A 14,661-nucleotide genomic window follows, 5' to 3' on the forward strand; every position below is an offset into this window, starting at 1 on the left:
AATGGGCACAGGGTTTATCTTTGGGGTGATGAAAATATTCTAAAATAGACTGTGGTAGTGGTTGTATATCCTCTGTGAATATACTAAAAACCATTGATGTGTACACTTTAAACAAGTGAATTGTATGATATGTGAATTATGTCTCCATAAAGCTAACTTTTAAAATCTACCTTCCAACATCTTGCCTCATTTGCCTATTTCCTGGACTACTTGCTGAGGTAGTATCTGGGAAAAGTAATGTGTGCATCTCTGGTGTCTTAAGTCCTGTACTGTAAGGACATTTTCTGAGAGTTCATTAGGAATTATTGCTTAACTAAGACTGGAATTGCAATCTGATAGCTTCTCTGTGGGAATGTACCATCTGTGCTGTGCTTTAAATGAGTCTATTCTAGCAGAACACTTTATATTTTAAAACACATTGATTTAATGTACATGGCACTGCTATGTAGAGTTACAGGATGTTTTAAGTTTTTACAAATATTTTATCAAGTATATACTTTATAGCCAGTAAGCAGTCTCATCTTAAGGGGCATTAATTTGGGATGGTTTTAATTTTCTCCAATCACTGCCTTAGGCCATGTTTTGTTGAATCTTGCTTTTCTATCCCACAACAATACCTAGCAGATCTTACGGTACTTAGGTCAGTTTTCAGTTGTAAGAAGGTCAATCTGGTCCATTTTAAAACTCCCATCCTTATGTAACCTTAACATTTGTACCCCCATAATGTGCTGAAATTAAATAAATAAATAAAACTCCCATCTTATATCTGATTAAATCTAATTTCCTCTTTCCACTCCATCAGGGTGGGTTTAACATGGTGTGGTTTTCAGATATCTCCTTTCCTCTCCCTACCCAAGACCTAACTCTTTGGGGGTTTAGAGTAGGTAGTGGGCAAGAGCAGTCTCCCTTTACCTAATTTTCCATGATTACCATCCTCCCTGCATCTTTGGCAAACACAGCTTTGCCACCCATGCCCTCTGGGTGACAGGTGTCAAAATACCGCTTCACATTAGGTAATTTGGAGAGCTCACTGCCCAGCTTCCTGACATCGAAGACCCTACCCTCACTCAGCTTCCCTGACCAACCACTTCCCCAGTGGTATACTAGTAAATCTTTAACAACCAGCTGGGGGAGGGTAGTGGTATGTACGTATGTATTTATATAAGTTTATTATACATTTTCTTGATGTAAAGAATGTGTAGTACATAATTTACAAATAATAATAAAATATGTAATACTCTTTAATGCAAATTTCGTATTGCCAATTGATTCTTCCAGAAGGCTTTCATTGATTTTTGCCAAACTCTTATCTGTGTTCATCGTATGGTTGTAACTAACAAATGAGTATAGTTTTAACATGAATGTTGGGTGATATTTTTATTTAGACAATAAGACAAAAGCGAAATAAAGGTAGAAGTTGGAACTTGACTTATTAGTTAATGTCATGAGCAACTTCTTTGCTGAATCAGGTAATAGTTTTCAAATACTAGAAGAATATATCCCCTAATTTTTATTTAATCTGCATTATTAGCCTTTTCTTTATTACTTCCTTAAGTCTAAACAATCAACAGAACAATAAATTAATTCCTGATTTGTAGCATTTGCCGATTTCAACCTACCGACATGACCCTTACTGAGTGCACAGGGACAAGATGCACAGTAGTAGACTTCTGTCCACCATGCAAATAGAAGAGACAAAAAACTACCAGCATAGATGAGAATAGTGAAATGCAATAGAATGATTAAGAAGTGGTGAGTTAAGTGTTTATTACCTTTGTAATGTTATTTAATTATAAGTTTATATAATTTAATTTTTAATAATGGCTCTGTATAAATACTAAAAACTTAAATTATCCAGTAAGCAGGCTCCAGACCACCACTGCCCCTTTCACACAGCATTCTCCCAGGAGTATCTTTGCTCACCCTGTGTGCTACCTTCTTAGAACACTCGGACAAGATAGCAAGGATAGTGCAGAATGCTTCCTTGCTGCTCCTCCTTTCTACTCAGCTAGTCCAGGGGTGGATCAACAGGTCAACTGCCTAAGGAGCGTACACCTGATTTAAATCTCCAGCCAGTGATGGCACTGAAGAGTCTCCTCCTTGCCAGCACCCTCAGTCTTTACTAACAGCTCTCTTGCTACCCTCCTCAGGAGGCTTTGAGATAGAGAAGCCATCTTCTCCTCATTTTTGTGGGAGAGCAGAGAACAGCACACCTCTACTACTGCACACACTACACTGCCAAGTTGGTAGCTCAGGAATCCCACAAACCTTTCGCTCCTTTTCCCATGTTTTGTGATGGACTCCTAAGGGTGACATTAATGTCTCTTTAGAATTTGGGGTACTTGAAACTCTTTTAGCATCCCTAGTTAACAATTCTGGAGTAAAAGCACATCTTGCTAGACTTGTATGCAGTTTTGTTTAGCATTTTCAATTTTACATCTAGTTTAATAATGTCCACTATGTGATTTAAGTCACGGAAATGATCATTTTTCTCCCTTATTCACTTTATGAATCACACATAATATGTCTTTTCAGGGTACTTAATCTTTCTTATTTGAGTTAAGCCTATAATTAGTAGTCTGGTTTCCCCACATTCCAAAATACAATAAAACCAACTTTGTCCTAATCATTTGATTTTTTAATTAGTAGACTCAGAGGAATTCCAGTATTCCTAAATCTTGATAACATTCTTTAAATGGACATGAAAGCTCTACATCCCTAGAGTAAAGTAGCTTTAATTGCTCCAAGTCTTGATCTCATCAAGATTAGAGTTCTCCAGAAAAAATTATAGTGAAGGAAAGGAATGAGGTAGGGTGAGGACTTACCTTAGCATCCATCAAAGCCCTGCTACAAAGCTATAGTGGTAAAAACAGGAAGAATGAATAAACCAAAAGACGAATGAATCTATTGAAAGAATAGCAAGTGCAGAATCAGGTCCAGATATATAATGGACACATTTTCTATGACAAAGCTACCACTTCACTACATAAAAGTTATTATAAATGTAGAAGAATGTAAATATAGGAGAATATTTCTATAATAATACTGCAGTAAATAGAGATAATATGACATCAAACCAGAAAATACTAATAAAAGTTTGACTGTTTTGACTACTTAAAATTTTTAAACTTATATATGGCAAGACTCCATAAACTAGGACAAATGATATACTGGGAGAAAATATTTTCTCCACACATAATCCTCAGAGGTGCCCTAATCTTATTTTGGCTGAATACTGAACAGCTAGTGTTAAAATCAGTGAACAGCCTGAGGCAAAGCTGAATGTTCCCATCATAAAATGAACTTCTGAGATGCAAGAATAAATATGAAATTTATTTTCAAGAATTTAAGTAATATTATAATTTTATTACTAAAATTTTAATATGTTTTTAAAATCCGTTATTATGGTATAGCAATATAATTTCTCAGCACTGCCAGCTGCTAGGTGGCTCTTTTGCACATGTGTGATACTGTAATAGATGCTCGTTGTCACCAGATGAAAAGCATCAATTTTTGAGGCTATGTATGCCATTATGAGTTACTGTTAATGGAAATTTTGCTATCAGGTCAATACGTTTTCATTTTTCTCAAATAGTAACAGGAAAAGACTTCTCTCTTCAACTCTTCGACATAAAAACCTGGCTGATGATCACAAAGCAGTGTTGTGAAGCAGTTCCACAGGCTGAAGCTCTGTACAGTGCTTAAAACACTTTCTAAGCCAAGCTAGGTGACACATGCCTTTAGTCCCCAGCTATTTGGGAGGTTGCGGCAGAATAGATTGCTTGAGCCCAAGAGTTCAAGGCTGTGGTGCATTATAGTCATGCTTGCGAATAGCCACTGCATTCTAGCCTGGCTAAACAGCAAGGCTCCCATCTCTTAAAAAAAAAAAGAGAGAGAAAAAAGTAAATACTTCCTGGATATTTAAAAGGCAGACATGAAACTTTTGCCTAAACTTTTTTTTTTTTTTTTTTTTTTTGAGAGAAAGGATCTCTCTCTGTTCTCTAGGCTGTAGTGTGCAATGGCACGCTCATAGCTCACTGCAACCTCAAACTCCTAGGCTGAGGTGATCCTCCTGCCTCAGCCTCCCAAGTAGCTGGGACTGGAGTCACATGCCACCACACCTGGCTGATTTTTCTTATTTTTTGTAGAGATGGTATCTCGCTGTGTTCCCCAGAGTGGTCTCAAACTCCTGGCCTCAAGCCACCCTCCTACTCAGTCTCCTAAAATGCTGGGATTACCATGCCCAGCCACATTTTTACTTCTAATATTTTTGTATTCATTTGCTGCTTCACACAATCATGGGATGCACTACTTAATCTACAGCAGCCATTGGTTGTACCAAGTCTTTTTCTGTTGGTACAGGTTAAGTATCCCTAATCCCAATACCGAAATGCTCTAAACTCTGAAACTTTTCGAGCGCTGACATAGTGATCAAAGGAAATGCTTGTTAGAGCTTTTCAGTTTTCAGGTTAGGGATACTTACCCTGTGTTAGCATCTGCAATGGATAATATTAAGACCTGCTTATTCCAGCAGCCTTTTAATGTGTGATAGCTGCTCTTCCGTCTCATTTTGAGCATCTGTGTAGACTGTTTCAGATATTTCCCTTGCATGTGACACAGTTTGTATTTGGCCAAGAGATTTTCAGTCCCAAATTATATTCAGAGTGCTTACCAATATTTAAAAACCAGGAGTCAGATATTAACAATAAGTCCAGCCAGGCACAGTGGTTCAGGCCTGTAATCTCAGCACTTTGGGAGGGTAAGGTGGGGGGATCACTTGGGCCCAGGAGTTCAAGACCATTTTGGGCAATCTAAAAGAGACCCTCATCTCTACAAAAAATAAAATAATTAGCTGAGTATGGTGGCACATGCATACAGTCCCAGCTACTCAGGAGGCTGAGGCAGGAGGATCACCTGAGCCCAGGAGTTTGAGGTTGCAGTGAGCTCCAGTCATACCACTGCTCTCTAGTGGCAGAGCAAGACTGTGTCTCAAAAAAAAAAAAAATCTTGTAAGACCAAGCGATGATATTATGCTTATTAGGTATGGTGGTAACTTACATGATCTTTGATTTCCATAAGTTCAATAAACCTAGAAGTGACATTGAAGGAGGCATTTGGCTATTCAGTTTTCCATAGGCTAAAGTAGACTTCAGCTGAATACTGAGGCCAAAGTTGAACTTCAGTGAATTCTTAATATTTATAATATATAAAGTACTCCTTCATAGTAGTGAGGAAAAAATGGACAAAGAGCATGAACCATCACCTCACAGAAGAGGAAATATAAGAGAACAAACATGACAAAATGTTAAACCTCAGTAGTCATCAAGTTAAAAATCACTACAGGTACAAAAATGACATATTTTTTTTCTGATAGCTTTGCAAAACACTTTAAAAACTGATAATGTAGTGATATTAAGAACATCCAGAAAAAGAATAAATTGTACATGGTTTTATTGAAAGTTTGGTAGTATTTACCAAAACTGTAAAATGTTATTTTTTTGTAGAGATCAGTCTTGCTATGTTTCTCAGGCTGGTCTCGAACTCCTGGCATCATGTGATCCTCCCACCTCAGCCTCCCAACGTGCTGGGATTACAGGCATGAGCCACCACATCCAGTCTACTACTTTTTAATTTTATAAAAGATTTAAATAAAATAAAACTAGGCTAGACCAAACCACGGACAAAAAATATTCATGAAAGAAAGAAAGTAAATTATTTTTCCTCATTGTAAAGCCAACCCCCAGAAAGCCTCCAGTGACTTGGTGGATAGCTAAAAGAATAATGTCAATCAAAGATATAATAAAACAGCTGGAGAAGCAGTGGGTTGTAGCCTTGAAGAATCGAAGACATGGCAAAGTATAGACCACAAATTTCAATAATAAAATAATTAAGTTAAAAAGAATCAACCAGGAGAAAAATGAAAGAGAACCATCAAATCACCACCACATCTCTGTCTCTCATTTGCTAATAATTCATGTATAAAGGACAAACTTCTACAACAAAATCTGTTTATTGATATAATGCCAGTGCTATAGAGGAGCTCTTGCCTTATGGAGTAACTGTGCTATTTATGGCTGTTATTGTGTGTGTACCTTATTTATATTCTTCATCCATCCATGAAGTAAACATATAAAGTATGTTTTATTGTGCTTTACTTTATTGAGCTTCAAAGATACCGCATTTTTTTAACAAATTGAAGGTTTGTGGCATATGTTCACTTTGCATCTCAGTCACATTTTGGTAATTCTCAAATTTCAAACTTTTTCATTATTACATCTGTTATGGTGATCTGTGATCGGTGATCTTTCATGTTTCAATCGTAATTGTTTCTGGTCACCATGAACCATGCCTGTGTAAGATAGGGAACATAATCAATAAATGTCATATGTGTCTTATTGCTCCACCAACTGGGTGTTGCCCCATCTCTCTCCCTCTCCTTGGGCCTCCCTATTACCCGAAACACAACAATATTGAAATTAGGCCAATTAATTTACCCTACAAGTGTTCAAGTGAAGGGAAGAGTTGCACATCTCACTTAAAATAAAATGCTAGAAATGACGAAGCTTAATGAGAAAGGCATACCAAAAGCTGAGACAGACCAAAAACTAGGCCTCTTGCACCAGTTAGCCAAGTTGTGAATGCAAAGGAAAAGTTCTTGAAGAAAGCTAAAAATGCTACTCAAGTGAACACACGAATGATAAGAAAATGAAGCAGCCTTATTGCTGATATGGAGAAAGTTTCAGTGGTCTGGATAGAAGATCAAACTGACCACAACATTCTCTTAAGCCAGCACCTAATCCAAAGCAAGGCCCTAACTCTCCTCAACTCTATGAAGGCTGAGAGAGGTGAGGAAGCTGCAGGAAAAAAGTTGGATGCTAGCAGAGGTTGGATCATGAGGTTTAAGGAAAGAAGTTGTCTGCCATAACATAAAAGTGCAAGGTCAGGGAGGGGAAATAAAAAGGACAGGGTGAAGAAGCAAATGCCCATTTAGAAGCCACAGCAAGTTATCCAGAGGATCTAGCTAAGATAATTGATGAAAGCGGCTACACTAAACAACAAATTTTCAATGTAGATGAAACAGCTTTCTATTGGAAGAGGATGCCATCTAGGACTTACATAGCTAGAAAGGAAAAGTTAACACCCGCCTTCAAAGGATAGGCTGACTCTTTTGTTAGGGGGTAATGGAGCTGGTAACTTTAAGTTGAAGCCAGTACTTATTTGCCATTCTGAAAATCCTAGGACACTTAAAAATTACACTAAATCTATTCTGCCTGTACTCTATAAGTGGAACAACAAAGCCTGGATAACAGCACATCTACTGCTCAGAAAAAAGTTTCTTTTAAAAATAGTGTTCATTGACAATGCACCTGGTCACCTAAGAGCTGTGACAGCGATATCCAAGGAGATAAACGTTGTTTTCATGCCTGCTAACACACTATCCATTCTGCAGCCCCAGGATCAAGGGGTAATTTCAACTTTCAGATCTTATTAAGAAATACATTCTGTAAGGCTGTAGCTGCCATCAACAATGATTCCTAATGGATCTGGGCAAAGTCAATTGAAAACCTTCTGGAAAAGATTCACCAATCTAAATGCCATTAAGACCATTCATGATTCATGGGAGGAGATCAAAACATTTGGAAGAGTTTGGAAGAGGTTGATTCCAGCCCATCATGGATGACTTTGAGGGTTTCAAGACCTCAGTGGAGGAAGAAATTGCAGATGTAAAGGAAATGTCTCTAGCAAGAGAGCAAGAATTAGAAATGGAGCCTAAAGATGTGACTGAACTGCTGCAATCTCATGATACTTAACAGATGAGTTGTTGCTTCTGATGGATGAGCAAAGAAAGGTTTCTTGAGATGGAACCTAGTGAAGATGATGTGAACACTGTTGAAATTACAACAAAGGCTTCAGAATAGTACATAAACTTAGTTCATAAAGCAGTGGTAGGATTCGAGAGGATCGACTCCAGTTTTGAAAGTTCTGCAGGTAAAACGTTGTCTAATAGCATCGCATGTTACAGAGAAATCTTTCATCACAGGAAGAGTCATTTAATATGACCAACTTCATTGTTGTCTTATTATAAGAAATTGCCGCAGCCACCCCGCCTTCAGCAACCACCCTGATGAGTCCACAGCCATTCACATCAAGGCAAGACCCTCCACCATCTTGTTGAAGGCTCAGGTGATCATTAGCATTTTCTGGCAATAAAATATTTTTTAATTAAGGTCTGTACATTGTTTATTTTGACATGCTGTTGTGCACTTAATAGAATACAGTATAGTATAAACATAACTATTATATATACTGGGAATCCAAAAAATCTGTGTGCCTGATTTTATTATGATATTCACTTTATTTCTATGGTCTGGAACCAAATTCATAGTCTCTCCAAAGTATGCCTGTGTTTGCAGTGCGATGATAGACGTATGAACAGATAAAACAGACCTGGGACATGTAAAGCTGCTAGGAAGACAACCTCACAGAGGCTGTACTTGACCCAAATGTTGAGAAATGAGTAGAAAGCTGCCTGGTAAAGAAGTGGAAAGGGTTATTCCAGGCAGAGGAACCAACATAAGCAAACATACAGAGCCATGAAAGAGCAGGGCTTATTAAAGAAGCAGGAAGTCATTTATTACAGTCAGGCATGGATGGAGGAGGCCAAAAATGTAAGGTATGGTTCACCGGAGACCTTGGGAGCCATGATTTTGGATTTCATCTGAAGAGAATGTCTTCAAGAAGACAGATTTTTACTTTTAAAAGATTACGTAAATGGCCGGGCGCGGTGGCTCACGCCTGTAATCCTAGCTCTTGGGAGGCCGAGGCGGGCGGATTGCTCAAGGTCAGGAGTTCAAAACCAGCCTGAGCAAGAGCGAGACCCCGTCTCTACTATAAATAGAAAGAAATTAATTGGCCAACTGATATATATATATATAAAAAAAATTAGCCGGGCATGGTGGCGCATGCCTGTAGTCCCAGCTACTCGGGAGGCTGAGGCAGAAGGATTGCTCGAGCCCAGGAGTTTGAGGTTGCTGTGAGCTAGGCTGACGCCACGGCACTCACTCTAGCCTGGACAACAAAGCGAGACTCTGTCTCAAAAAAAAAAAAAAAAGATTACGTAAATGCCTGTCTTCCATTTTTTAATGTACTTTGCAAGGATTAAATCCTTTAATTCCTATAACAAACTATGGAGTAGTTACTGTTATTGTCTTCATTTTGCATTTGAGGAAACTGAGGCACAGAGAAGTTAATTTGCCCAAAGTTACTCAGTTAGTGGTGGAACTGTGGTATAAACCCACATATTCTTGGTCCAACGCCCATATCCTTTTCACCTATTGAAAAATACTATTTTTGTTTGTGTTTCTTCATGTATGTTTCTTATCTATGTGTGTTTCTTATGTATGCATGTATATTTTCTTATGAAAAGGGAGAAAAAAATTTTTCCAGGTAATTTTTCCTATGCCACCTACCAATTAAGATAGAATGTTCTTTAGCCTTGCAAATAGAATCAATCAGCTGTTCAGCAGTCTGTCTTTTCTTCATTCCCTCAGGATTCACTTCCCTCTTACCATTCAGCTGCTACGTGTCCCTTTTAGTCTTGATCCCTGTCTTTATCTACCCTTTTCTAGATGGTGCTATAAACCATTTCACTTCCAGGGTACCCAGTGTAGACTTAGTCTTGAGAGAGGCAAGGCAGGAGTTGTCTGAGGCTTCCTTTTCTAGAGTCAAAGATGCACATACCACAAATCTAAAAAAAGAAAAAAAAAATTGGAGAAGTAGAGTATGCAGTATGATGATTTTTCATTCACTTGCAAATATAAATAACAGTGATTGTTATTCAGTCCACAAGTATTTACTGAACAGCATAGCATGTCTTTGCTCCTGAAACTGGGTAGGGAGGTGGAGGTGGGATGTGGGAAATAGAGATGGCTAAAAACTTGTGTCGTTCTTCATCAATAATCTTTCAGTCTTACACTTTCACTCACGTTAGTATTTTATGGCTAGTATTGTGTCAACAAAAATGACATGATTTTTATTAAACAGATGAGGCAGTGTGGTTTAGAGAAAACCATTGTATGCCTAACTCCCACTCCTTTGATTGTCTTTTGACCACACTGTGGAGCTGTTTAGGGAACCTCTAATACATGCCACACTGGTATTTGGGAGAATTAAGTGGTACTTCAAGTCATTTAGCCCTGTTCTGTATAGTCTGAATATGCTTCTCTTTTCAAAAATTCAAATAATTGTTGAACAAAGGCAGAAAATGTAGGAGACTTTGATTTAAATTTACTTATCCACTGATTAATTTTGTGGCTTTTCTTTTGTAAAAAGGAAATCTCATAAGTGATAATTTCTAAGATTAATAAAGACTTGTGAAAGTAGTAACAATGTGGAAACTCAAAATGATGGGAAGTATTTCTTCCTTTTCAGAAAGACATGGTTAAAGAAATAAGGTGAATTAATTTCTATTTGAAGACTGTTGTTTCATCCTTGGTATATATGAATCCATAAAATAATGAAAGAAGATTCCACCTTACTTAGGATTATAATATAAAGATACTACAAAAAAAGTATCTTGTGCCGTTAAATTCACTGTGCTGGTCATTGGCTACGTGTATGTTGCATAGTTTCAGTTCAGTTACTTACAGTCCTTTCTTGCAATCCTTTTATTCATCAAACCTTTTTAGCATTAAGAGCTACTTGGTTAATAACACATGATTTTTTAAGTTCCCTCACTTTATATTTTTATTTTATACTTTAAACAAATTTAAAATTTGCATAAATTTCCAAAGATGCGTGCACGGTAATGTTGCTCACAGCAATGTTTGTAAAGCAAAAGTTGAACCCAAATATCTATAAACAGAATTGGTTTTTAATTCAGGTAAATATTAAAAGTGATAGAGTAGATCTATAATTATTAATATAAAAAGCTATTCACCATATAGTGATTTTTTTTTAAGATTACAAAACCAGGCTATAAGTTAAGCCCCCTTTTTTTACATCTTGTGTTTAGAAAAGAAGTGTAGGAAGAAATATGTCAAAATGTTAACAGTCGTTTTCTCTGAGTGAATTTGCAGACTGTCTTCACATTCAACTTTCTATGTTGTATATTGTCTGATGTGTTTTTTTAAGTTATTATTATTGTTTTTAAATTTAGATGTATAACTTTACAGGTGGAAAAATATTTTTCTCTTTAAAATCAAATTTGAAAAGGTAAAAGAACCCTGAAAGAAATAAAATGTTATTTAGCAGGCAAAAAAATTAGTGCACAGTCCATGTCGTGTTATCAGTACTCTAACTTGTTTTTGAGATTGTTTCCCCTTCTTGTCCCTACTGAAATTCTGTTAACACTTTATGGAATACCTTTTCCCTCCCTATGTCTTCCTTTTCCCTTTATCCTTAATCTGTCTCCCTCTACCTCCTTTGAGCTGAAACGACAGACTTGTCTTGTTCCCAGTATGTACACACTGAGTGAGAATACTGTTTGAGATAGAACATAAATGTCGCTAGTTGTTCTTCTGACAGTAAGCCTTACCTCGATCAGTAAATTAGAATGAATCTTTAGTATGTTTCACTAATATAAGTTGTATTTAATTAAACACTTGTCTTGAGTGATGTAGACTTAAGCTACTGAGAATGTCCAAGTTTCTCCCTAGGCTTTGCATTCTAGACTGCTAGGAATTGGAACAAGATAATATTTTTCAAAGGAAGGGAAATATGGCTCAGATTTCACTTCGGCCTTTTTAGACTGTAAGGTCATTACTTAGTCTTAACTGAAAGACCACAGTTTTTAAAAAGTATCTTGGTCAATTCTTAGTTTTTTTGTATCTACATTCAGTATTGCTGGTTTAAATCTTTTTGAATCTTGGCTGGGCTGGTTTAAATAGTAGAGTTTTAGTTTCAGCTTTTGGGAAAATGAATAAGAATCACAGAGAGTAGGCAGAAAGGCAAAAGTTCTGAACAAACTTCAGAGGACCAGGAAGTCTATTTTATGTTCGATATAAGTGAATATAGGAAACTGGCTTCTCCCTAGAATAATCATAACAAGCTTAGCACAATTCCAAGAAAACATGCAAGGTCTTGTTGAACAGGTTTTCAAATGCTTTGTTCATCTGCCTCCGCAGATCAATAAAAGGTGGTGTTTCTATAATTTCACATTGAGAAAGTATGACCATGAATATCTTACAAGATTAGAGTCTCAATCTTCCCAAGTTACAGGTGATATTGGACCACAGATACACTGACATAGTCCCTACTTTTTTTTTCATATAAAACAATAGCTTTTGCTGATTTTTTTTTTTCATTTTCCTTTTTGGTTCCTTCTTACCTGCCTGCTATAATACATCCAAATTCTCAACACCAAAAATAGGGGAAGTAAAAATCAGGGGACGAGTGAAATTAGAGAATTGGAGGGAAAGGAGTAGAGTCTGGGATCTCTAGGAACCTATTACTTTTTTTTAATTGCTTGGGGTGGGGGGGGTTGTTGTTGTTTTGCTTTGTTTTGTTTTTTCATTAAACATTAATCCCATCAACATTCTGAGTAGAGAACTATCTCCTAGCACCCTGTAGTGAGGAGTGTGGACTTTGGCTCCAAGTGGGCTTGGAGTGGCTCCACCCCTTCTCCATGGTGGGCGAGTGACTCATTCTACATACACACTACAGTTTCATTTTGTAGACCCCTCAGAGATCTATGTCATTAATATGTTCAAGTTTTAGGACTTGGTAAATCATGGTGAGTCCTAGCTATTATTAACATCTATTGATATTTTTGTAATAATGAGCTATGTAGATTTTGATGCTCCCAAATTTTGAGGAAATAGACCATCTCTCCGCTCTTTCATTTGATCTAATTAATAGCTGCTGTGGGGTTGTATTCACCTAAAACTCTGAAGTCCCCTCAGAGCAGGTAGTGAGGGGCACGAGTACCCTGCCTGTGGTACTGGCCAGGGGTAAGGAGTTGCCCAAGCCATCTGAGCCTCTTCCCAGAGAGCTCATCAGGGCCCCTGGAGTCCCTCTCCCACAGCCACCTGCATTTTCTCAGTGAAATATCTGCTTGAAGACAAGCGGAGCAGGGTGAGAGGTGCGTGGTGGGGACAGGGAGAGCGAATAAGACTTGAGAAGAAAAATGACAAGAGATATTAGTAAAGCACAGGTAGATGAGTCCAGGCAGTGGGTGTGACAGGTGGTCCGACAGCAGCAGGTCACTGGCTCTGCCATAGCGATGGTGGTCCAGGTTAGAACAGCAGCTTCTTACCTCCCCTCCCTCTCCTTGAACAAAGTTCAGCTTTCTGGACTCTCCTTTTCCAACTTAGAAAGAGGCAGAGGTCCTGGTATTTACTGATTCCTGACTCTGTTTCCCTTGCAGCCGACCCTCTGGTGGGCAGCATTGCCACACAGTACATGACCAACAGAGCGGAGCACGACCGGATGGCCAGACAGTGGACCAAGCGGTACGCCACATAGGGGCCCGCTGCCCGCGCCCCCGCCGGACCTGTGCAAGCACATTCACCAAGTGCATCAATAGCCCTGCCCGCCCCTCCAGGCCTTGGTTCTTACTTTCCTATTTTTAGTAAATTTGGAACTGTTTTGTGATGGTATATCATCCATACCTACTGCTTCCTCCCTCCCCCCTCCTCCCTTCCTCACTCCCTCTCTCTTCTTTCTCATTTTATTCCCTTTTTGATTCTGTTAACTTGAAAGATTTGGGATTTTTTTTTTCCCACCTCAACATGGATGGGAACTTTTTGTTTTCAGTGCAAACAATATTGGATCTGTAATAGTAAGAGCTTTCTTACAAAGCTTTATATTACTGTGTGGTTTTGTTTTTTTTGTTGTTGTTTGTTTTATTTTGATTTTTTTTTTCCTTTTATGTGATCTTCGGGAAAACACAGATTCAGAATTATATCTTGTTTCTACTTAAATGTAGTGCTTAGGATTAATTTTTTGTACTGAAGTCTTTATTGGTGGGTGCATGCTACTGGGAACAAGTTTTTGTACAAAAGCTTCAATCAGAATCACTGTGCATTACTGAGACTCTGTTTATCACTAGCCTTCTGTCTCCCACGCAGAAGACTGTTGGATTGAACAAAATAATATGTATTTTGATTTACTTAAAGTGCTTGTAAATTTCTTAGGGACCTGCCACTTTTGACTGTGGATCAGTTGATGTACACTTGTATTATTAAAGCACTCAATAAATCACTGTGGCTGATAAATGCACTTCTGGTAATCTGGCGTTTGCTTTGTGTCCTGGTGACCAACGTAGCCCTGTGTGTAGTGAGGCTTGTCTAATTCAATTACAGGTTCAAGTGTATTTTTCATCTCAGACCTCTAATATTTCTTTGTAGTTGAGTTGCTTAGCATGTGGAATTTCTCCAGCTGTCAGTAGCCTGGTGATTTTACTGCTGTGTCACCAGATCACTATCATTTTACATATTGGCTGGACAGTGTTTCTGTTACAACCTTCTTTACTCAACAGTTATTATTAAAATGTGTGGCTCAAAAAAATAGCCTTCATGTGAAACTGAAGTCTGAGCTAATCATCGTGTTCCACCACTTTTGAGTTGATTTTTCTCTTCTTTTACCCCTTGTTGCAGTGATTGCCCTCAAGCTTTGTTTTGTTCTGTTTTGTTCTCCATAATTTTAGTGGACAAAGTAAAC

At 37.9% G+C, this 14,661-nt stretch overlaps 1 protein-coding gene across 1 annotated transcript in view; it reads left to right on the plus strand.

Annotated features, from left to right (window-relative positions):
• Positions 1-14,220, plus strand: part of LOC105860521 (ubiquitin-conjugating enzyme E2 E2) — a 333,688-nt gene extending 319,468 nt beyond the window's left edge. The window contains exon 6 of the mRNA XM_012745322.2: positions 13,367-14,220. Coding sequence (XP_012600776.1) covers positions 13,367-13,464 — 98 coding nt within the window. The 3' untranslated portion in view covers positions 13,465-14,220. The remainder of the gene's footprint in view (positions 1-13,366) is intronic.
• The last annotated feature ends 441 nt before the right edge of the window (positions 14,221-14,661 follow it).

Source organism: Microcebus murinus, chromosome 1, assembly GCF_040939455.1.
Source record: "Microcebus murinus isolate Inina chromosome 1, M.murinus_Inina_mat1.0, whole genome shotgun sequence".
Taxonomy (NCBI): Eukaryota; Metazoa; Chordata; class Mammalia; order Primates; family Cheirogaleidae; genus Microcebus; species Microcebus murinus.